Raw genomic sequence first — 25,879 nt, 5'->3', positions numbered from 1 at the left:
AGCATTGCATGAAATGGTCTGGCCTTATTTTTCTTGTCTTGTGGGCTCTCTACCAAAACTTCCCCAAAACAACAAGTTAAGTCACCTTTAACATCCTGTTATACCATCTTTAAATTCTTTTTCTCTGCATCTTTTAATTCTTCTTCTTTTGGTATAGATTAATTTCCTTTCACTTATGAGCTTAGATTACTGAGCTATCTTGTTAAATTTTTTTCCTTTGAGTTTAACTTTATCCTGAGGGTATTAGCTAATTGAGTTGATGATATACATGTAATTAAGTGAAGAGGTTAAAACTTAGGCCTTGTTGAGAGGGGGAAAAAAGTGTACTTTAAAAAAATGCTTCTGTCTCCCATCCTTGATATTCAGCTCTTTTTCATTCAGAACTAAAGTTTCTCCCTTATACTATGATGCAGCTACCTTATTCTGCTGCAAAGGTCATTCTAATTTATATTTGTCAGATCCCTCGATCTCCTCCTAGCCTCTAGGCATCTCCAGGATTGAATTCTAGAGAATGAGTTTATACCCCTACATCTTGTCAAGAACCTGTACAGCCCAAGAATTCTATAGTCATCTAGTCATTAATCTATAATCCTGTCACACATTTTTAATCATGTTAATTAATAATCAGGAAATAGGTGTTCCCTCTTCGGGAAAAAAATACTTAAAGATACATTCCAGCAAACCAAGGAAAGGTTCAAGCTTTAAGAATACATGAATAGAAAGGTGGGAAATTTGTGTTAGTAGAGGAGTGGTTATGACTAGTGAATCCATTTTATATAGAAAGAAGACTAAATAGTATTGTAAATATTGTGATAAACTATAATTAAAAATAGACAATTCTGGAAAGAGTTACATAGTACAATAATAATTTAACTCTGTAAAACAGGGGCAAATATATGACCAGTGCCTATTAACAAAAAACTTACACACATTTAAAGAAATTGAGCTAAACTGGGCTAATATGTATCCCAAGGTATTAATACTCATTGTCCATAGGTGTGTATGGGAAGAAATGTGGACATTTTATTTTCTTGTGTTATCTGTGTTTTCTGAATTTTATATAACAATTAAGTGTCTTTTATAGTTAAAGAGAAATATTTTCAAAGTCAGACTAAAAAGAGAGGAAAATAAAGTCAGCATGCTTGAGCTTTTATAAAGAACCTTACAAAATTTTAATCAAGGTAGAACTGACAGTAAATATTTTTGGCTCAGTGTTACTTTCTGAATTTTTCAGTGGAAGTGAAGAAGCTCTTTCCAATGAAGACTGTGAAAATGTTTACCACTTGGTATACTCAGCACATCGCCCTGTTGCTGTGGCAGCTGGAGAATTCCTTCACAAAAAGTGAGTTAATTCTCTTTGAAACCAGGTTCCACTTTCATATGTTGTTTTGTCGTTGTTTTACAGTTAATGAAAGAAAGTAATAGTGACTGAAAACAGTGCTAGAAGCGGCCATTGCCCCAAGTTCTGGGGGCTATAATATTCTCACACCTACATGCACATCATGAATCACATCCCTGAGAATGATGTCCCTTGTGATATATTCCTCTGACCTGAAATCTAAAAGGATGGTTCTCAGCTAGTCAGCTTAGGCATGTGAGTGGAGAAAGGAGAAGTGCTTGAAGTTTATAAAGACTCCCCTAAGTAACTGATATTTTATTTCACCAAATTTTTTTCCCTTTTAAAATTCTGAGTTCTCATCTTCTCAACATTGGTAATCTAAAATTATCCTCAAAACGCCTCCCAAATTTTCATTTTTTTCCATTCTGTCAGGATGAGGATTATTTTAATCAGTAATCCATAATGATGCTAAAAATTATATATGCAGTTACAGTTTAAAAGCAAAATCTCATCTATGTTTTTTGACAAAGCATTGAGCTAGTGAGAGTTTATGAATATAATTAAACATTCTTCTGAAATATATTTTTGATCATGGTCTACTGTATATGTTATATAACTTATTAGTAGATTAATTCATTCTTAAAATGTAAACATATTCTTGGGCAAGGGGATGTTTTGCTTTGTTTTTGTTCATAGATTTAACTTAGTGACTTTGACAGGTGAACCCAGAAGTCCGTTACATGTTGTGATTTGTAATTATGCTAAGCACAGATGTAAATCATGCACTGGGCGACTGTTGTCCATGGATGATTAACTGTGATAATGAGCAGGCCTGGCCCTCCATCCAGCATCAGCAACGCAGTGCTGCAGCCACAAACTGCTCTTCACTCAGTGGTACCTCACAAAGTGAGAAAAAGTTGTTTCTATGTGACAAATCTTGAGGAAGCCGGCTAGTAGGGCATGCTGGTAATGAAAGGGAGGAAGAAAGTCAGAATTTTTAGGCATGACTTTTAAAATAAGATACTGACTTTGCCAGTGACTCTGACATCATTGGCCAATAAAGAATAATGCTATTTCCATATTTATCTTGAGGTGTTGTCTATCACAAATATCAAGGGTATACTGTAGTCTTCACTTCCCTTCTTTTTTTATTGTATTCTAGTAATAAGTTCTACTCTGTTGTCTACTTAACTTTTCAAAAGCTTTGTGTTTTTTTAGAAAGAATTATTGCTTCTATAGTTTCAAAGAAAAGATAGACTAAAAAGGCTGGTCAGCTACAGAATAGAGGCCATAAACTGGCAGCACTGTAATCAGAAAGAGCCTTTGGATAGATTTAATTTTATTTGTATTGTGTTCTTGTAAGTTTGAAACACTTGCTAAAGATTTTTAAATTGTAATATTTTACATAAAAATCGACAAATGTAAGCTGCCATTATTTTTTATTTCTTTGTGAAAAGGAAGTCAATTCCTATGCAAATGAAAGCTTCACTTCATAAGCTTGTTTTATGCCCCTGCCCTGAAAATATTCAGTTTGTGAACTTTTGATTCTTAATGATCTCTTTCAGCATTTTCCCACCATTTAATATTGTGATCTGTTAAAAATCTTAGCAAGTAAACTGTAGACTAGCCCCAGAATTCCATGATAAAGATTAAAAAAAAAAATGTGTACATGCACATAGACTTAGTCTGTTTTTTAGTCTAGTGTATTAAGCTATACCAAGGATCCAAAAAACAGTAAAATGTATCTGAAATGAATGTTTTAATGTCATTGAAAATTCTACATTTTAATATTAGAAAAATTAAGCTAATTACTCAGTGCCTTATACACAGTGAATGCAATTATTTAAATTTGTACATTTTAGTGTAAAGGACCCTCATATTTTCCATTTGCCCCCCACCTCTGAAAGCCACCCAAATAAACTTTTTCTTAAACCAGTCTGATAGCTGTGCAGATATAGCTTCAAGATAATACTCTAGTCTTCTATACCCCCTGCCATATACTTTCCCCTTCCCTCCAAAAATACTGTTTCTCAATACTCATTTTCTGCTTGAAATTGGTTTATATTTTATGTCACATAAAGTTTTTATTTTATTCAATTATTTAGCCTCTCATCTGAGAGGCCTACTATGACTTCCATGTCTAAACTAACACTCTGTATCCCTATTCCTAGACCATTGTATTTCCTTGTAGCACCTGAGATGGTATATATTGATCTACTGTTTATCTCCAACCACTAGAGTGAGAACTCAATGAGAATAGGGATTTTGTCTTTGTTCAGTATTATACCCCTTTTACCTGGAGCAATACCTGGGAGTAAGGCACCTTGAGTAGTCCTTAAGTTTTGTTAGAATAAGTCTTCTTAGCATATTAAAATTTTCAAGTCATTTCTTTGCCATATTCTAGAAGTTTTGCCACTAAGTAATATTTTTATAAATTTAGTGTTTCTTTCATTTTACTCAATACTGTTGGGTTGGTGAATATTGTTTCTAGGTAATAGGTTAGTAAACAGAAGATAGTGGAAGAAGTAAATCATGATTAAAAGTCTGAATTTTTACCATTATTACTGGAGGCTTTGGTTAAATTCTATAATTACATGACTGTAAAATGGATATTTAAGAAAATAGAACTCTATTTAAAATTACATACTTTAGTATCTATCATAGAGAATAAATAGTTTATGTTTTTCATAAAGATTTGAACATTGATTAGTCATCAGTAAAAAAAGTTTTCTTTTACACTTTATGTATAGTTGAACTGTATGAAATTGTTTAGCTCTAACCACTCTTTTGACTTATAAAAACATCAGTTACATACGTGTGTTGAAACAAATCAGTAACCTGATCTCTGATACTGTTTCCTTTTTTTAACACTGAAATAATTTATACATTGAAGGAAAAGACTAAAATTCATATCCATGTAAATTTGTAAAGTTCTTGTTTTGTTACTTATTTCCAGGCTATTTAGCAGACATGACCCACAAGCAGAAGAAGCATTAGCAAAGAGGAGGGGGAGGAACAGTCCAAATGGGAACCTTATTAGGATGCTGGTTCTTTTCTTTCTTGAAAGTGAGGTAAATTTTTAACATAATTATTTATTTTGTTTTTGTTTTAACATTAGATTACATTTTAAATAAAATTGTTGTTTAATTCATTGTAATTAACGATATTTTTTAATCAAATGAAGACAAGCCTGTTTCTTACAAAACTGACTCCATGGATATTTTCTTTTCTTTTTTTTTTTTTTTTTCTGGTTTTTTTGTGGCTGTGCCACGTGGCTTGTGGGACCTTAGTTCCCCGACCGGGGATTGAACCAGGGTCCATGGCAGTGAAAGCCTGCATCCTAACCACTGGGACCACCAGGGAATTCCCTGCCTCCATGGATTTGATTTTATGATTATGGAATCAGTACTCTACCTTTTGTGGGAATATGTATGCAGGTGTGGATTAACACTGAATATAGGCTAGCAATTTTTAAAGTTTTATAATATTGCATTGTAATACTGCATACTTTTTATTGTTGCTTTTTTTTTCTTGAATTTTTGCCCATGCCTTTTAAATTATATTATTTAGGGAATTCCCTGGCAGTTCTGTGGTTAGGACTCCGTGGTTTCACTGCCGAAGACCCAGGTTCAATCCCTGGTCAGGGAACTAAGATCCTGCAAGCCGCGTGGCATGGCCAAAAAAAAAAAACCACATTATATTATTTAAACAGTTCATGAACATTGTCAAGCTATTAAAACCATTAGTTCTATCTTGTTTGAAAATGATGTTATTTAAGGAGAAAGAAAAATATGAATTTAGATGTAAATTAGTAGCTGTACAAGTCCATAGCAGTAATTCCATGTGACATTTCCATGTCAGTTTATCGATTAAACAGTTAACATCCATAACATATTATCTATCTAAATCTGTTTGCACAAGTGAACTTTGGTTTGCCCACTTAAATGTTCTTTGATATTAGAACTGTATTTCCTACTGCTGGTATGACATTGGGGGAATAGCAAACTAAACCTAAAGACCCCCTGAATGAACAAACTTGTTGGCTTATAAGTGAGTGGGAACAGAGTTACAAAAAAGGTGGCAAAAATCTGGAAATCTAGGGCCCTGAACTTTACTTGGGGAAAGAGTATTTTTGGTTTGTATTGGAATGTCCAGGAAGAAGAAAAACTTGAGACTGTATGCTCAAGTTTGAAAGTGCTGGAGAAACCCTGTAGGAATGAGGAATAGAGAGACAAACAGGCAGTCTATAAGAAAATTAAACTCAGAGAGAGATGTAAGAACTTACTCAGTGGAAAGACTGGCGTTAGGGCAAAGCAAAGCCAGAAAAGTGGTAAAGTGGTGAAGGAATTCCCGGTATCTTTTAAGTGAGTTGGGAACAGATAGAGAAAGAATAAAGTCCGAAACAAAACCAGTTGGAGAGTTGCGTTTGAGTAAAGGGCGTGTTTAAGAACAGTGTTTTAAATGTGTATACAAATTACGTGGGATCTTGTTAAAATGCCAGTTCTGATTCAGTAGCTCTGGGTTGGGGTCTGAGTTGCTACCTTTCTCACAAGCTCCTAGGTGATGTTTATGCTTCTGGACCAGAAGTCCAGGGACCACACTTTCCATAGTAAGGGTTTAAAGCATTATTTTCTTAACAAAGCAAGTGTGGATATATTATGGAGTAAAATACAGATGTTTGTGAATGTTTAAGGTAAAACACTAAGTACTTAATAAATACCACACTTGTGGTAGACGATTCAAATTAAATCCTTAGCCCTTTAGGTTTTAAAGAAATGGGATTAAAAGTATTTTGCAACAATCAAGTCATATTTAAAAATTTGACTTTAACAGCAACAGTAATTTCAAAATTTGATAGGGATGAGACACATATATACTATTTAAACTGCTGTAAAGTTTAGGGAATATGATGATCAGGCTACTTTAACTTGATTATTAATTGAAAGAAAATGTTTTGGATCTCTGAAAGCCCAAGGACTTTACTTTTTGATATATTAAAATCCATAAGTACTTAGTTTTACACAGTTTCATCTTCTGTATAAAGCAGTAATTTGTGATGTGTATTACTGCTCTATATTTCAAATGGTACTGCTGTTTCGTGTGTTTGCTGCTGTTTACTAAAGTGTTACAAGAACATTAAAATATATTTCCCAGTTCTCCTCTGTGACATTCTTGTCAGCTGCAAAAACAACTGCAAATCATACTTAAGGGTTTCTTGTGTACACCTGGAGCTGAATGCTTATTAAAGCCATATTCTTATAATACGGTGGGACTCTGTCTTATTCTGAATTTCTCTTGTTTTACTGTAATGTGTGTTTCAGTAATATTTTAGACTCATAAAAAGTTGAATTGAAAGAGACCTTAGAAATCATAAAGTAGAATAAGTCCAGCTTATAGATGATTACTGATCAGTTAACTAGAATTAACTGAATTGAAAATCATTCCTATTCCTTTGTTTTACTCGGATGTTAAATAGTAACATTTTAGTAATAGAATTCTAAAATGTTGAATTGAGAGAGGTTTATAGTCCATGGAGTAGTAGTCCTCTTTTATATGGGAATTATAGGTGAAATGATGGAGATTAAGAGATCTGCCTAAACTAGTTTTTCTTTCCTTTTTAGTAGTCATTGGTTTCAAGTGAAAAAATACCTTGTGTATTTGAGATACATGCCATATAGTAGGATAAATGGTACTTGCGTGTGATGAGTCCATATTTCCCTATATGTAGTGTGACCATAATACTTACTGTACAAACTGTGATGCTTTTCAGAGTGACAAGGATGCTATTAATAATTATTCCAAAGCACTAATCATAACCCAGAACATTTCTGGACAATCGGGAAGTATGGTAACTGTCCTTCTAGGCATATGGAATGATGAGGTGCATTATGACAGTAATTTAAGACAGAAAGTTAACAGGCATATTATTGATATAACCAGGAAATCTCCCCAGAGTGATAACTTTTTGGGGTTCTTTTTTAAATATGTTCTTCAAGCTTCACCAATAACTGGCTCTGCTTTTGCAGAGACTAAAAGCCATTATAACAGTATTTAGAAATTTTAGGCTTAATAATTTGGAATGGTTATTTGCACTGTAAATGATTTTCCATAAAAGGAATAAGTGTAAGATTCCATTATACAGTGAACTCCTTTAGTGTATTTAACTATTTGACAGAGAAGTGAGCAGGGCAGAAAAAACACGCGGTAAAATATTTATGAGTAACGTTGAAGCCAATTAAAGATAAATGGTAACACACCCAGAAAATTGTAATTAAAGTCACCAGGAAAATGAGATTAGTTTGTTATATACGGGATTAGAGGACACCCTATAAAATAAATTATACTTAGATATAGCAAGGTAAAGTTCACCTAGACAATAAATATAATTTTAATTTATGTTATATAATTTATACATAAATTTTAATATAATTCTGATTATCTATTTGCTGTACAATGACTCTTTCTCCATTAATGAGCTACCTTTTTTGTTCATCTAATTCCCAAGGAGTACAAAGAATGCTTGCAAATGCCTGATTTTCATGCTGCTTTTATAAAATTATGTTACAAAAAACCGCGTTTAGAAAGTAAACTTCTGTGTCGTTGTTAGGGTTCCAGATCCTTTTTTTTTTTAAATAAATTTATTTGTTTGTTTTTGGTTGCATTGTGTCTTCGTTGCTGCCGCAGGCTTTCTCTAGTTGCGTTGAGCAGGGGCTTCTCTTGTCGCAGAGCACGGGCTCCAGGCACAAGGTCTTCAGTAGTTGTGGCACACGGGCTTAGTTGCACCGTGGCATGTGGGATCTTCCCAGACCAGGTCTCGAACCAACGTCTCCTGCATTGGTACGCGGATTCTTTTTTTTTTTTTTTTTTAACATCTTTATTGGGGTATAATTGCTTTACAATGTTGTGTTCGTTTCTGCTGTATAACAAAGTGAATCAGCTATACATATATCCCCATATCCCCTCCCTCTTGCATCTCCCTCCCACCTTCTATATCCCACCCCTCTAGGTGGTCACAAAGCATGGAGTTGATCTCCCTGTGCTATGCGGCTGCTTCCCACTAACTCTCTGTTTTACATTTGGTATTGTATATATGTCCATGCCACTCTCTCACTTCGTCCCAGCTTACCGTTTCCCCTCCCTGTGTCCTCAAGTCCATTCTTAACGTATGCGTCTTTATTCCTGTCCTGCCCCTGGATTCTTCAGAACCTTTTTTTTTTTTATTCCATATATACATATATGTGTTAGCATACGGTATTTGTTTTTCTCTTTCTGACTTACTTCACTCTGTATGACAGACTCTAAGTCCATCCACCTCACTACAAATAACTCAATTTCATTTCCCTTTTATGGCTGAGTAATATTTGATTGTGTATATGTGCCACATCTTCTTTATCCATTCATCTGTCAGTGGACACTTAAGTTGCTTCCATGTCCTGGCTATGGTAAATAGTGCTGCAGTGAACAATGTGGTACATGACTCTTTTTGAGTTATGGTTTTCTCAGGGTATGTGCCCAATAGTGGCATTGTTGGGTCATATGTTAGTTTTATTTTTATTTTTTTAAGGAACCTCCATACTGTTCTCCATAGTGGCTATATCAATTTACATTCCCACCAACAGTGCAAGAGCGTTCCCTTTTCCACACACCGTCACCAGCATTTATTGTTTGTAGATTTTCTGCTGATGGCCATTCTAATCAGTGTGAGGTGATACCTCATTGTAGTTTTGATTTGCATTTCTCTAATGGTTAGTGATGTTGAGCATCCTTTCATGTGTTTGTTGGCAATCTGTATATCTTTTTTTGAGAGAAGTCTGTTAGATCATCTGCCCATTTTTGGATTAGGTTGTTTGGGGTTTTCTTTTTTTTTTTTTTTTTTTTTTTTTCCCCCACGGTGTGTGGGCCTCTCACTGTTCTGGCCTCTCCTGTTGCGGAGCACAGGCTCCGGACGTGCAGGCTCAGCGGCCATGGCTCACGGGCCCAGCTGCTCTGCGGCATGTGGGATCTTCCCGGACCAGGGCATGAACCCATGTCCCCTGCATCGGCAGGCAGACTCTCAACCACTGCACCACCAGGGAAGCCCTGTTTTTTTGTTATTGAGCTGCATGAGCTGCTGGTATATTTTGGAGATTAATCCTTTGTCAGTTGCTTCATTTGCAAATATTTTCTTCCATTCTGAGGGTTGTCTTTTCGTTTATGGTTTCCTTTGCTGTGCAGTGGCTTTCAAGTTTCATTAGATCCCATTTGTTTATTTTTGTTTTTATTTCCATTTCTCTAGGAGGTGGGTTAGAAAAGGATCTTGCTGTGATTTATGTCATAGAGTGTTCTGCCTGTGTTTTCCTCTAAGAGTTTTATAGTGTTTGGCCTTAAATTCAGGTCTTTAATCCATTTTGAGTTTATTTTTGTGTATGGTGTTAGGGAGTGTTCTAATTTCATTCTTTTACATGTAACTGTCCAGTTTCCCAGCACCACTTATTGAAGAGGCTGTCTTTTATCCACTGTATATTGTTGCCTCCTTTATCAAAGAGAAGATGACCATATGTGCATGGGTTTATCTCTGGGCTTTCTATCCTGTTCCATTGATCTATATTTCTGTTTTTGTGCCAAAAACATACTATCTTGATTCCTGTAGCTTTGTAGTATAGTCTGAAGTCAGGGAGGCTGATTCCTCTAGCTCTACTTTTCTTTCTTAAGATTGCTTTGGCTATTTGGGGTCTTTTGTGTTTCTGTATAAATTGTGAAATTTTTTTTCCAGTTCTGTCAAAAATGCCATTGATAGATTGATAGGAATTGCATTGAATCTGTAGATTGCTTTCGGTAGTATAGTCATTTTCACAATGTTGATTCCTCCAATCCAAGACCATGGTGTATCTCTCCATCTGTTTGTATCATATTTAATTTCTTCTATCAGTGTCTTACAGTTTTCTACAAACAGGTCTTTTGTCTCCTTAGGTAGGCTTATTCCTAGGTATTTTATTCTTTTTGAGCAGTGGTAAATGGAGGTGTTTCCTTAATTTCTCTTTCAGATATTTAATCATTAGTGTATAGGAATGCCAGAGATTTCTGTGCATTAATTTTGTATCCTGCTACTTTACCAAATTCATTGATTAGCTCTGGTAGTTTTCTGGTAGCATCTTTAGGATTCTCTACGTGTAGTATCATGTCATCTGCAAACAGTGATAGTTTTACTTTTCTTTTCTGATATGGATTCCTTTTATTTCTTTTTCTTCTCTGATTGCTGTGGTTAAAACTTCCAAAACTATGTTGAATAATAGTGGTGAGAGTGGGCAACCTTGTCTTGTTCCTGATCTTAGTGGAAATGGTTTCAGTTTTTCACCATTGAGAACGATGTTGGCGGTGGGTTTGTCATATATGGACTTTATAATGTAGAGATAAGTTCCCTCTCTGCCTACTTTCTAGAGGGTTTTTATCATAAATGGGTGTTGAATTTTATCGAAAGCTTTTTCTGCATCTATTGAGATGATCATATGTTTTTTATCCTTCACTTTGTTAATATGGTGTATCACATTGATTTGCATATATTGAAGAATCCTTGCATTCCTGGGATAAACCCCACTTGATCATGGTGTATGATCCTTTTAATGTGCTGTTGGAGTCTGTTTACTAGTATTTCGTTGAGGATTTTTGCATCTATGTTCATCAGTGATATTGGCCTGTAGTTTTCTTTTTTTGTGCCATCTTTGTCTGGTTTTAGTATCAGGGTGACGGTGGCTTCATAGAATGAGTTTGGGAGTGTTCCTCCCTCTGCTATATTTTGGAAGAGTTTGAGAGGATAGGTGTTAGCTCTTCTCTAAATGTTTGATAGAATTTGCCTGTGAAGCCATCTGGTCCTGGGCTTTTGTTTGTTGGGAGATTTTTAATCAGAGTTTCAATTTCAGTGCTTGTGATTGGTCTGTTTATATTTTCTATTTCATCCTGGTTCAGTCTCAGAAGGTTGTACTTTTCTAAGACTTTGTCCATTTCTTCCAGGTTGTCCATTTTATTGGCATAGAGTTGCTTGTAGTAATCTCACATGAACCTTTGTATTTCTGCAGTGTCAGTTGTTACTTCTCCTTTTTTATTTCTAATTCTGTTGATTTGAGTCTTCTCCCTTTTTTTCTTGATGAATCTGGCTAATGGTTTATCAATTTTGTTTATCTTCTCAAAGAACCAGCTTTTAGTTTTATTGATCTTTGCTATTGTTTCCTTCATTTCTTTTTCATTTATTTCTGATCTTATCTTTATTTCTTTGCTTCTGCAAACTTTGGGGGTTTCTTTGTTCTTCTTTCTCTAATTGTTTTAGGTGTAAAGTTAGGTTGTTTACTTGAGATTCTTCTTATTTCTTGAGGTGAGATTGTATTTCTGTAAACCTCCCTCTTAGAACTGCTTTTGCTGCATTTGTTTATAGGTATTTTTTGATTTCCTCTTTGATTTCTTCAGTGATCTCTTGGTTATTTAGTAGCGTGTTGTTTAGCCTTCCTGTGTTTGTACTTTTTACTGTTTTTTTCCTGTAATTGATATCTGGTCTCATAGCAAAGTGGTTGGAAAAGATACTTGATATGATTTCAATTTTCTTAAATTTACCAAGGCTTGATTTGTGACCAAAAATATGATATATCCTGGAAAATGTTCCATGAGCACTTGAGAAGAAAGTGTATTAGGTGGTTTTTGGATGGAATTTCCTGTAAATAACAATTAAGTCCATCTTGTTTAATGTGTTATTTAAAGCTTATGTTTCCTTATTTATTTTCATTTTGGATGATCTGTCCATTGGTGAAAGTGGAGTGTTAAACTCCCCTACTATTACTGTGTTACTGTCGATTTCCCCTTTTATGGCTGTTAGCATCGGCCTTATGTATTGAGGTACTCCTTTGTTGGGTGCATAAATATTTATAATTGTTACATCTTTTTCTTGGATTGATCCCTTGATCATTATGTAGTGTCCTTCTTTGTCTCTTGTAATAGTCTTTATTTTAAAGTCTATTTTGTCTGATGTGAGAATTGCTACTTCAGCTTTCTTTTGAGTTCCATTTGCATGGAATATCTTTTTCCAGGCCCTCACTTTTAGTTTTTGTGTGTCCCTAGGTCTGAAGTGGGTCTGTTGTAGACAGCATATATACTGGTCTTGTTTTTATATCCATTCAGCCGGTCTGTGTCTTTTGATGGGAGCATTTAATCCATTTACATTTAAGGTAATTATTGATATGTGTGTTGTATTACCATTTTCTTAATTATTTGGGGTTTATTATTGTAGGTCTTTTCCCTCTCTTGTGTTTCCTGCCTAGAGAAGTTCCTTTAGCATTTGTTGTAAAGTTGGTTTTGTGGTGCTTAATTCTCATAGCGTTTGCTTGTCTCTAAAGGTGTTAATTTCTCAGTCAAATGTGAATGAGATCCTTGCTGGGTAGAATAATCTCAGTTGTAGGTTTTTTCCCTTTCATGATTTTAAATATGTCCTCGCACTCCCTTCTGGCTTGCAGAGTTTCTGCTGAAAGATCAGCTGTTAATCTTATGGGGATTCCCTTGTATGTTATTTGTTGCTTTTCCCTTGCTGCTTTTAATATTTTTTCTTTGTATTTAATTTTTGACAGTTTGATATATATGTGTCTTGGCGTGTTCTTCCTTGGATTTATCCTGTATGGGACTCTCTGTGCTTCCTGGACTTGATTGACTACTTCCTTTCCCATGTTAGGGAAGTTTTCCAGTATAATCTCTTCAAATATTTTCTCAGTACCATTTTGTGTTCTTCTTCTGGGACCCCTATAATTCGAATATTGGTGCATTTAATGTTGTCCCAGAGGTCTCTGAGACCGTCCTCAATTCTTTTCATTCTTTTTTCTTTATTCTGCTCTGCAGTAGTTATTTCCACTATTTTATCTTCCAGGTCACTTATCTGTTCTTCTGCCTCAGTTATTCTGCTATTGATCCCTTCTAGAGAATTTTTAATTTCATTTATTGTGTTGTTCATCATTGTTTGTTTGTTCTTTAATTCTTCTAGGTCCTTGTTAAACGTTTTTTGTATTTTCTCCATTCTATTTCCAAGATTTTGGATAATCTTTACTATCATTACTCTGAATTCTTTTTCAGGTAGACTACCTATTTCCTCTTCATTTGTTTGGTCTGGTGGGTTTTTGCCTTGTTCCTTCATCTGCTGCATATTTCTCTTTCTTCTCATTTTACTTAACTTACTTTGTTTAGGGTCTCCTTTTCACAGGCTGCAGGTTCGTAGTGCCCGTTGCTTTTGGTGTCTGCCCCCAGTGGTTAAGGTTGGTTCAGTGGGTTGTATAGGTTTCCTGGTGGAGGGGAGTAGTGCCTGTGTTCTGGTGGATGAGGCTGGATCTTGTCTTTCTGGTGGGCAAGACCACATCCCTTGGTGTGTTTTTGGGGTATCTGAACTTATTATGACTTTAAGCAGCCTCTCTGCTAATGGGTGGTGTTGTGTTCCTGTCTTGCTATTTGTTTGGCATCGGGTGCCCAGCACTGGTCCTTGAGTGGAGCTGCGTCTTAGCGTTGAGATGGAGATCTCTGGGAGAGCTCTTGCCGATTGATATTACTTGGGGCCAAGAGGTCTCTGGTGGTCCCGTGTCCTGAACTTGGCTCTCCCACCTCAGAGGCTCAGGTCTGACACCCAGCTGGAGCACCAGGGCCCTGTCAGTCACACATACCTGTGGCAGGATGGTTTTCCCGATTTCCACTACACACACCCAGACTGATGGCGAGCCCACCTCCTTCAGAGCGAAGTGCTGACCAATTGCACAGACCCCCAGGGGGATGTGACAGGAGGTCAGGCTGAGTCAGTCCATTCACCTGCATATATCTGGAAACTGGGTGGCTAGTGTTGGGAGCATCTCCTGCAGAGGCAGGGGGCAGCTGTGGCTCACCACATGGACAGGGAACTGGCAGCAGAAATTCTGGGAAATACTCCTTGGTGTGAGCCCTCGCAAGGTCCACCATTAGCCCCACCAAAGAGCTTGGCAGGTGGATTCTTAGCCACTGTGCCACCAGGGAAGCCCTCCAGATCCTTTTGAATCCCAGGGGTTTTTTTTTATAGCAATCGAGAATGCTTCAAGGCCTTCCTTCTTATAGCTTCATGTTTTGCTACCAATGGAAGGTCCTTGGTATGAAATGTCTGAAAGGCGATTGTAACCTTTTACCCTATTGGCCACGTTAAAAATTGTTTTTTCTCAGACATGGATCTTTTCTTGTAGAGATTTGAGAGTAGCAAGTTATGTGGCCATCACACATGCCCCGAGACAGGAAGACTGTATCATAAATATTATATCAAGCCAGTTCCTGACAGACCATGTTATACTGATTGTTGTCACTAATAACTGGTGAATTTGAAACTCTTAATCAGAAAATGGGACAACACATTATCATGTCCTGCTGGTATACACATTGAGTTTGAAACAAGTGGTTACTGGTGTTAACAGAAAGCATTCTACTAAGCCACCGCCTTACAGTCAGAAAGAGAAAATGCTCAAAGAAGTTAGCATCTATATTGAGAATATACACACAAAAATTTCTAGAACACTGGCAACATTCTTGAGTTAAATTTTAATATGCCTTGATTTAAGGCATAGAAAAGTCATCCTTAAAAATGCCAATGCTAGTGAAATTATACTATTTAAAGCCTTGAATTGTGCCAGCAACTCATACAACTGAAAACCTCATGATAAAAAAGTCAAAATGAATGAGATATCACCGGTTGACCAGGACAGTGAAGAATTTGTGGAAACTGTAAAGTAAATGACTGTGAATTCCAGTTGAGTTAAGTAACCCATACCCCCACAGGAGACGAAAAGAGGGAAAATTTTTTTGAGATTTTCTGGTAGAAATCTGAAATACATTAAAGATCAGAGCAACAAAGGCTGGTGAAAGGAGTAAGCTGTCAGTAGTAATTAAGTGTCTGCCCTTTAGAGGAGCTTATTCCTCACTTCAGAAATGCTGGTCCAGGCATTTGGGATGTGAACACTGGTCTGAGAAGCAAAGTAGTGAATAACTACCCCAGATATGTATGGCCATCAGTAGGGAAAGGGAAATTCTGCACTCAAAATGCAAAGTGCATACCTACAATTAGAAGAAAAGCCTACCTGATTATAGATCCCCTTTTTCCACTTTCCTACACGACCAAGGAAGCCAGGACCTTGCAACCAGATTCAAGAAAAGAATTCTAGCTTCCAGTATTCTTGAGTCTGGACTCATTAATATATATGTACTGGCAACCAAGAAACACTGAAACTTGAAAAAAATCAATATCATGAAAAAGAAACACAAGGCACAACATACTGATGAATTTTTTTTTTAATTTTAGGTATTTTAGGTATCTGTTATTTTTTTTACTATTTTTGGCTGAGTTGGGTCTTTGTTGCTGCATGCAGGCTTTCTCTAGTTGCAGCGAGCAGGGCCTACTCTTCATTGCGGTGCATGGGCTTCTCATTGTGGAGCACAGGCTCTAGGCGCACAGGCTTCAGTAGTTGTGTCACGCAGACTAAGTAGTTGTGGCTCGCTGCTCTAGAGCACAGGCTCAGTAGTTGTGGCTCATGGACTTAGTTGCTCTGTGGCATGTGGGATCTTCCTAGACCAGGGCTTGAACCCATGTCCCCTGCTTTGGCAGGTGGATTCTTAACTACTGTGCCACCAGGGAAGCCCCTGATGAAAAATTTTGATTAATGTCCCCAAATATAAGAAGAAGCAATTATGAAAGAGGATGAGGCTTCTTAGAAATTAAAAACATGAATTCTAAAATGTAGGTGAGAGGTGGATTATTAAATGACCTGAATAGACATAACCAAGATTGGGATTTTTGCAGGAAGTAGTGCAAAAGAGGAAAGAAATGAAAAGTATGAGAGAGAAATTAAGATACAGGGAGTACAGATTAAGAAAGTTTATTATATTATCTAGTAGAAACTCTGTAAAGAAAACAGAGAGAATGGAGGGGAGGAACTAATCAAAGGATAGGCAATTAAAATGTTTACTACCTATGTACCCTATATGCAGGGTATTACTTGAGGGTGTTCTCTAGCAAAATGAAAAATGGATGCCATAAAAGGAAAATAAGGAATATAAGAAATATTGGTGAGCAAATAAATCTGAAAAAAATTAGAACTAAGCCTAAATATAATATGGTTGTGAAGCTTAAGGCAGGTGTCTGAAAATTATTTTTGGTGATCTTGGTGATGGAAAAAATATAAGTTAGAAAATAAAACTCTGCAAGAAGCACAGCTTAAAAAAAAAAGAAAATGTCATCAGGAGAGCACAGGGAAGCAGATGCCAAATCTGTAATCTCAATAAATGTAAATAGACTAACATGCTTTATTAAAAAGGCAGATTGTCATTTAGGGTTGAAATAAATTAAAATGTTTACAAACACACCTTAATCAAAAATTTAACACAGGAAGTAAACAAACTGGATAAGTGCTGGATGTAGTTAACAAAGGCTTACAAAAAGCTGAAAGGACAGTATCATATAAGATAAACCAGAATTGAGGACCAAAAGCATTAAGAGGGACAGAGAGGGTATGTATAGAAGGTATAATCCACCAAAAAGATAATTGTGAACTTTTTTATACGTATTCTACAGACATGTTTAAGTATGTCAGGCATAAAAGCAAGTTTATTCAGTATAGGGTTTTTTTTTTAATTTCGGTGAAATAACAAAATTTACCATTTTAACTACTATTAAGTGTACTCTTCATTGGCATTAAGTACATTCACATGGATGTGCACCTGTCACTGCCGTCGATCTCCAGAACTTTTTCAAAATTTTCCTCCATTGAAACTCTGTACCCACTAACTAATAACTCCATTTCAGCATAGGCTTAATAGCCTATTGTTTGGAAACTATTGGTTTTCCTGTTTTCTGCTGTTAAGTTTCATTGTTGACACCAGGTTGTGCACTGCTTGTACCCGTCACTGTTGGAATGATGTCACTTATGGTCCAGGGATATTTTCCTAGGGTACGTGATTTAGAAAGTTTGAATAGACCTGGCTGCAAACGTTTGTCCATCTTCTTCCTTAAGCAGAGATGCTAATCAATACTATCTACTCCGGCTTTGACAAAAAACAGGGGGAAACTGTGGGGTGTTGTGTGTGTATGCGTGTGTACGTAGTTTTCCTGGGGCATTTCAGAAGCCAGAATGTGAGATTTGAAATGCAGTGGAAATGAAGTATAGAATTCAAGAGGCCAAATGAGGCAGGGCTTTAAATGGATCATCAAAATTTTCATAGACGTTAAGAATACTGGTAGAATTAGGAATGAGGAAGGAAAGCAACTCACGTGCCCAATGTGCTAAGCTATCAGTAGGTAATCAGTAGGTCTACCAAGGTGACTTTCACACATTTTCAGGCCACTCCTCATGATGCAAAAACCATTTTCTCTCACAAATACAAGAACATATAACTGAAATATGAAATAGTACTTAACATTCTGTGTACTATACACTCATTTTTAGAATAGGTATAAAAAAGTCCACAATTATATTTTTGGTGGATTATACATATCCTCTCCCTTTCATTTCTTTGAAACTTTGGTCTCAATACATTAAATTATTTTAACAGCCAGTGAACAGGTTGCAATGTAAAGTTTGAAAGCGGTTTAGCTGGTTGTCACGAGACTCAGAGGTGGTAGAACTTTTATGCAAGGGTAGAGAAGTTAACTGTAAGTAGCAGAAATCAGAACATGGCCAACACTTCTACTTACCTTTTCTAAAGAACTTTACTAAAGCAATCAATATTCTTCACAGTGCAATGACTGACAGATGGTAAAGCGTTCCATCTGAAATGTTTGTTGAGGAACTTGACAGTGTTGTTCACTGTGGGAACATGGGTTCCAAAGAAAGTTGTCAAGAGTAATGAGCAGCACATTAGTGACTCAGCACCTTCCCATGGTCTTAACGGGAACAAGCACTCTCAGGCCACCTCTTAGACTGAAATCACAGGCTCATGACATTTGTTTGTGTTCTGAAGTTACAGGTTGTGAAGCACTTACACAGAATTTATAAACCATTTTACAAAGCATCATGTTAGGTAGTCATTTTGACATTCCATAAGAGCTACACTTGGATTACTGCTTTATCTTCCAGTCCGAACAAAATACTTCAGTGTCTAACAGTAGCATGCCATGCTTTTAAAAATATCTGTTTTAGGACAATGGCAAATAGGAACATGAAATTACATGTGTTTTAAATAGATAACTCATTGGTTATAATACCAGCCTATATCCTGTCAAACGCATGAGAGAATAAGATATTAGCCCCACTAGCTTCATATGACCCTATGATTTTAAAATAAAGGAAAATTAATAAGAACTATTGTTTCAGAAATGTTGTCAGAAAGAAATATATGTACAAAAATACACAGTTTTTAAAAAGCCTAGAAACAAAAGTAATAAAATTATAGTAGTAATTATCTCTGGTTAATGTAATTATGGTTTATTTTAATTTCTTTAAATTTTCTGTAGTTTATAAATGTAAAACAGTGATAAAATATTACCTTTGTAATCAGAAAAATAAACGATATGAAAAATTTTTTTAAAAAAGAGTAATGAGCAGCAAAAAATGGAGGTGAGGTGAGATGGGGAATTCATTGAGTTAAGTGGAAATGAGAGTGGAAAAACATTAAGATTTTGACCTTAACCAAATAACAGAGAAAAAGTTAAGTGAGGCTGGTACCAAAGTGTCAAATGGAATTCTGAGAGAAAGTAATTCATTTTCTTAAAAAAAAAAAAAAGATCGTTGTAGAGAGGGACAAATAAAGAGTAATGAAAAGTACCCTAAATCCAGCTTATAACTTCAGGAAAATTGTTAACTAGCTGTACTCTCAGTTTCTTCATCAATATATGATTTCATTGAACTAGGAGATTCTTAACCTTACTACTATTTTTAAATGATTAAGTCTATATATTGCATCCCCATTATCAACAATGGAATGCAAATGTGTTTGTATGTATGTATGTATGTATGTATGTACATATATATATATATATATATATATATACACATAGTTCTCTAAGTGGCTCTTGGAAACATTGTGACCAAGCAGTTTTAATTATGAAGAAAATGGCTTAACAACTCAATATATTATTACTAGTTTCTTCATTAAATGTTCTTCAATCACATTTGATTTCTTATTTTTAGTTACACGAACATGCTGCCTACTTGGTGGACAGTTTGTGGGAGAGCTCTCAAGAACTGTTGAAAGACTGGGAATGTATGACAGAATTGTTATTAGAAGAACCTGTTCAAGGAGAGGAAGGTATAGTATTTCGATAAGTTGATTTACATATTGTTTTGGGTTTGCATTAATTATCATACCACCCTGTATAGATCACTTCTTACAAATGAGTATATGCAAGCATACTGTGTGTCTTTTTTTGCAAAGAGAACAGTTTGTTTCCTATAACAAGCAAGGATGTCTCAATAGTGTATAACATCTTTCTGTATTAGGACTACTACCATTCATGCCACACAAGTTTTTTGTTTGTTTGGTTTTGGTTTTGGGTTTTTTTTTTTGCGGTACGCGGACTTCTCACTGTTGTGGCCTCTCCCGCTGCAGAGCACAGGCTCCGAAAGCGCAGGCTCAGCGGCCATGGCTCACGGGCCCAGCCGCTCCGCGGCATGTGGGATCTTCCCGGACCGGGGCACAAACCCATGTCCCCTGCACTGGCAGGTGGACTCTCAACCATTGCACCACCAGGGAGGCCCACCACACAAGTTTTTTAAATCCTGTAAATGTCATGTAGCTTCAAAAAAGTTTTCTTTATGCTGATTTGAGGCACAAAGTACTGACATACTTAATGTAAAAAAAAAGGCACATGCAGAATCTTCTTGCTATGTATGTGTACTTAACCTTTCACGTACAATGATTTAATTAGACCACAATCATCCCCTCTTCTGTTATATCTTTTTTTTTTTTTTTTTTTTTTGCGGTACGCGGGCCTCTCACTGTTGGGGCCTCTCCCGTTGCGGAGCACAGGCTCCAGACGCGCAGGCTCAGTGGCCATGGCTCACGGGCCCAGCCGCTCCGCGGCATGTGGGATCTTCCTGGACCGGGGCACGAACCCATGTCCCCTGCATCGGCAGGCGGACTCTCAACCACTGCGCCACCAGGGAAGCCCTGTTATATCTTTTTAAAAATTAAAATAAATCAAAAATAAAGTCACTTACCTAGCTATTCAAGAAATAGAGAGAAATAATTGCTAATATTGATAATATTGATAATTTCTGAAGTATGCATCTTACATTACACTTTGTGTAATAACATGAACAGCAAAATGGATATGTACACTTAATAAAGCATTTATATTCTAAAAGATTATATGAATATTAGCTCCTTAAAACTAGCAATGTTTTTTCCTCTGTACAGCTTGTTTTTCAATCTAGCCCACAACAGTAAAGAACTACTATTTCATTTAATCCATACAGAGTCCTAAAATGTAGATGATACCTTGATGGAAGTGAGGCTTGTAATGAACTAAACATGGACTTTAGAATCAAAAGAAACAGATTCACATTTCTAACTCTGTCCTTTGTGACTTATGTCCTCATTTTTTCTGCTCCTTAGCTTCCTTTTCTTTATAATATAGGGATTCTTTTTCTTATTTACCTTATATAGTTGTTGTGAGGATTAAATAAAATAGTATACTATTGATTCCCTATTCTGCTTCCCCTGCTTTTCTGTGTAGTTCAACCCTCTGGGATATAAGAGCGGAATGAGCCATCACCTGCAGTAGATTACTTAAACAGTTTAGTGACCATCCCCCAGTGTTCTTTCCAAGCAGTGATGCTAGTTGGTATTATCTGCTCTGGCTTTGACCAAATTCAGTGAGAGAAACAATAGCTATGCATCATACCCAAATATACTCCAGTAAACTGGCTGAAATTGCTTCTTTTAAATTCCAGATATTTGCCTCACAACCTCATTCTTTTTTTTTTCCCCTCATTCTTAATCTGTAACACAAATCCTTCTCCAAAATTTCCCAGACCTTCTTTCAAGGTAGAATTTATTATAGTATATTTGACCCCACCTCTGATTATTATTTACTATATTTGCATGTGCTTTTTTTTCCCTCCATATCTTTGGTAAGAAGACAGGTCTATTATTAAGTTGACAGGACCTTCTGCTCACTAGGTCAAACTCTCAACTGTACTCTGGATTCCTTTCACTTTTGAAGTAATCAGAGGAACATGAACATACATTCTACATTGTCTTTATTTTGCTCATACATGTTCCTGCTAAGTTCACTGACTTCATAAATCTATTTCTAACTAATCTTAATATTTTCTCTAGTAAAATCAATTTCCTTTCTAATCACTACAGCCCAGTCAACACTTGAGCAAAATGCTTGGCATAGTATTTAATAGTACATTTCATCCATTTTCCTTCCTTGCTTGTGGCCATAGAATCAGCAAATTATCAGAGTAGGCTAGAGCTTCTTATTTATGATTCCAGGCCATTTTTCTTTTTGTCAAGTATGCTCTATAAGGTTATTTCCAAGGAGAAGGGAAGCAGGGGAGATAATAAAGGGAAGAAGAGCCAAGGTGCTATGATTTGGTATTGTTAACTTTTTGCTCTCATTTAAATAAGATATGTCAGTCAGAAAATAGTAATTACTCTGTCCGTCAGTCATCAAGGTGTTCTAGATGGATCTACCTTCTTCTTTGTTTTTTTTTTTTAACTGTATGCGGGCCTCTCACTGTTGTGGCCTCTCCCATTGCGGAGCACAGGCTCCGGACGCGCAGGCTCACCAGCCATGGCTCACGGGCCCAGCCGCTCCGCGGCATGTGGGATCTTCCCAGACCGGGGCACGAACCCGTGTCCCCTGCATTGGCAGGCGGACTCTCAACCACTGCGCCACCAGGAAAGCCCTGGATCTACCTTCTTAAAATAACTATGTATTATTAGGTTTTCTTTGTGGTTTAAGTTTAATTGACATTGGGTTTAACTTTCAGTCAAGAGATTGGTTAGGTTTCGTTTCGTTTGGTTTGGCTTGGTTTGGTTGGTTTGATTTTAGCTAGAAAAGTGAGTTGTAAAATGGGGAAAAAATTTTAAGTCAACCACAGTTTTAGGGTATGATTGAATCTGGGAAGGCAAGGCTGGAGAATTTATGTGTAACAAGTCCAGGACCATTTTGAAATCATGATTCAACTTTTTTTCATACATTTGTCCATATGTTTGCTGTGCCACATATAAGCTCTGGTATGGAATGGTATCCAAATCAATATTCTGAGCTACTATTTTGCTATATTTTATGATAACAAAATGCCATTAGTGATTTACTTATTTCCTTAAGACTAATTAGAAATTAAGTTATACTTTACATAAGTGAAGTGTGATGGATATTTCAGTGGATGAAAGTCTAGTTAGCAGTTGCAAATATAGGACTAAAACTTGGGAAAACAGACACATTGTCAAAGACTACCAATAGCAGTTTAAATTACAACTGCTATATATCAGAACAAAACTATCACTCGAAAAGATAACATGCACCCCTGTGTTCACAGCAGCACTATTTACAGTAACCAAGACATGGAAACAACCTAAATGTCCATCAACAGATAAATGAATAAAAAGATGTGGTACATATATACAGTGTACCACTCAGCCATAAAAAAGAATGACTTACTGCCATTCACAGCTACATGGATGGACCTAAAGATTATTAGACTAAGCGAAGTAAGTCAGAAAGAAAAACAAATAACATATGATATTATATGTGGAATCTAAAATATGACACACATGAACTTATCTACGAAACAGAAATGGACTCACAGACATAGAGAATAGACTTGTGGTTGCTGGTCGGGGGAGGGGGTTGGATTGGGAGTTTGGGACTAGCAGATGCAAACTCTTATATATAGAATGGATAAACAACAAGGTCCTATTGTATAGCACAGGGAACTATATTCAATATCCTGTAATAAACCATGATGGAAAAGAAAAATAATAATAAATCACAGCTGCTGTAAGACTGCCTTGCAGTGATTTTAAGGGACAGGGTTTTTTGGGGGTGTATGTGTATTCTACAGCAAACTCAAATTGCTGGATAAATTTTTAGTGTAATGTGAAGGTCTGGGTAACAAGTAATCAGGCAAAAACAAGACCGTAACTAAGTCATTTAACTTCTCTGGGTCTTAGCTTCTTCATTTATAAAGAAGGCTCTTTGATTAGATAAACTTATGTGATCATTTCTTTTTTTTCTTAACAGTTTTTGAAACATTTGATAGCTTGCAATGAAAGCTAATGATTTCTTTTTTGTTAAATATATTTATTTTTATTTAATTATCTTTGGCTGTGTTGGGTTTTCGTTTCTGTGCACGGGCTTTCTCTAGTTGTGGCGAGTGGGGGCTACTCATCATTGCAGTGCACAGGCTTCTCATTGCGGTGGCTTCTCTTGTTGCGAAGCACGGGCTCTAGGCGCGTGGGCTTTGGTAGTTGTGGCACACAGGCTCTAGAGCACAGGCTCAGTAGTTGTGGCACATGGGCTTAGTTGCTGTGCGGCAGGTTGGGTCTTCCCGGACCAGGGTTCGAACCCGGGTTCGAACCCATGTCCCCTGCATTGGCAGGCAGATTCTTAACCACTGCACCACCAGGGAAGCCCTGTGATAATTTCTAATGCTAGAATTCTGTGATCCAGTTGATGGGTGAAGTAATGTGTATAAGTGGAATTCTTCAAGTAGGGAATCATTAATTCACTTATAATTTAAAAATATTTATTGACCACTTTCTATGTGCTGTTATACTAAGCACTGAGGGTGCAGTCTTAAACAAGGTCGACCCACTGCCCATATGGAACTAACATTCAAGTGGGGAAGGCAGACCAAAACTAACTGCTCAGAATAATTTCAAAAGTTAGTATCTGTGGTGGATAATAGCAGTCAGAAGGGGTCCATCTTTAGATGGAATCCCAAAAGGAAGATCTCTCTAAGGAGGCCACCTCTGAGCCAAGAATCTAAAGGATAGGGGGGCTAGCCATGGGAAGTGTCAAAAAAAGAGCTGCCTAGATAGAGGAAATAGCAATTGCAGAGTATCTGAAGCATGAATGATATTGTTATATTCCAGGAGCTGCAGTAACTTGAGCACAGTGGGCTAGTGGCACTAGATGAGATAGAGGCAGAGGCCTGATGATGTACAACATTTAAGTCCATAATCATAAGTGGATTTATTTAGTTCATTCTAAGTGTAATAGGGAGCCGCTGAAGGATTTTAAAGAGGGGAGGGATGTGATCAAATTCGTATTAAAAAATGCTTTTTGTCAATATGGTTTGGAGTGGTCTCTATGGGATATGATAAAAATGTAAAAGAAGAAAATAGATTATAGAAAGAAAAAGCCCATGGTGAGTTTTAAAGATTGTGCATAGGAAGGGGACAAAAGCAGGAAGAGCAAGAAAGAGTGAGAGCAAGCTATATAAAAAGGATAGTAAGAGTTCATTGTACACTATAGAAGGCCCAGTAAAGAGGGTGTTCAAGAGAGCTATGGTTAATAATATCATGTATTGCAGAGGAGAAAAAGGACTATGCAAAGACCATCAGCTTTAAGTGAAGATTTAGGTTCTTGGTGACTTTTTAGTGTTTCTTTTCAGTGATATTAAGGAGAAAATCCAGAGTTCAGGGTGATAAGACTGAAATCAATAATGAGAAAATGGAGATGATGTGTAAAGAAGTTTCTGCAGACTTAGAAAGTTGTGTAGGTATTTGGTAATTGATAGTGTGAACAGCCACCCTTTCTATCATTGTGGCTTTTTGGCTCTTGTCTGTGGCTTAAAGCTTGCTTTGTTTTAAATTTTATTATTTGGTTTTGCTGTTTTATCCCCAAAGAGATTTCAGTTAAACTTCAAATGTTTTGAGTTTACCATATCTGAATGGATGGTTTCAAATTATAAACTAATAAAATTGATAGCATTGGATACTGTATAAGGTTGAGTTTTTCTTCAACACTAATGTATGGATTTTAGTGTATAATAGTGGAATGTTTCTATACTAGATAAGTTTTTCTCTCCTCACTTTCCATAGAACTAGATTTTTTCATAAATAATAGAAAATACATTTAGTTCATAGACAATCTTGTCATTCCTCTGTCCCCAGCCAAACTGAAAAAAATAAGAAATTCTAGAATCATAAAATAGAAACTTGATTGTTTTATTGGATCAGGGAGTATAAATGGAAAGTTGAAACTGTTCCTTGTGGTTTTCCTAAGACAAGCTAAAGTTCATGTGCTTTTCCTATCACAATTAAAATGTTAAACAAAAAATGATTGAATTAAGATGTACATACATATTCCTGTTCAGGATGATTTTGGTACAGAATAAGGGATAAGATTTTATGCCTTTGTTTGCCTTTTCATTGCTGTTGTCCCAGTTTATTTTGAAATAATCAGTACAAACTTCTCAATTTCTAAAGCTTAATATTTTTTTTTCTTTTAATTCATGCCTAGTTCTGTCTCTATAATCCCCACATCTATTGGCCTTTTTTTTTAAATTGGTCTTTAACATAAATAAGTATACAAAGAAAAGAACAGAGAGGAAGGAGAGAGGGAGACCGAAAGAT

The 25,879-nt window shown here is 36.3% G+C and overlaps 1 protein-coding gene across 3 annotated transcripts in view; it reads left to right on the top strand.

Annotated features, from left to right (window-relative positions):
- Positions 1-25,879, top strand: part of STAG1 (STAG1 cohesin complex component) — a gene marked incomplete at its 3' end in the record, with an annotated part of 433,334 nt that overhangs the window by 336,023 nt on the left and 71,432 nt on the right. For all 3 annotated transcript variants that reach the window (XM_082624612.1, XM_082624613.1, XM_082624611.1), the window contains 3 exons: positions 1,235-1,342; positions 4,296-4,410; positions 19,471-19,588. In XM_082624612.1, coding sequence (XP_082480738.1) covers positions 1,235-1,342; positions 4,296-4,410; positions 19,471-19,588 — 341 coding nt within the window. The remainder of the gene's footprint in view (positions 1-1,234; positions 1,343-4,295; positions 4,411-19,470; positions 19,589-25,879) is intronic.

The sequence above is a fragment of the Mesoplodon mirus genome (genome assembly GCF_964341445.2).
Source record: "Mesoplodon mirus genome assembly, chromosome: 6".
NCBI lineage: Eukaryota > Metazoa > Chordata > Mammalia > Artiodactyla > Ziphiidae > Mesoplodon > Mesoplodon mirus.
This window is presented reverse-complemented; position numbering and strand designations above follow the sequence as displayed.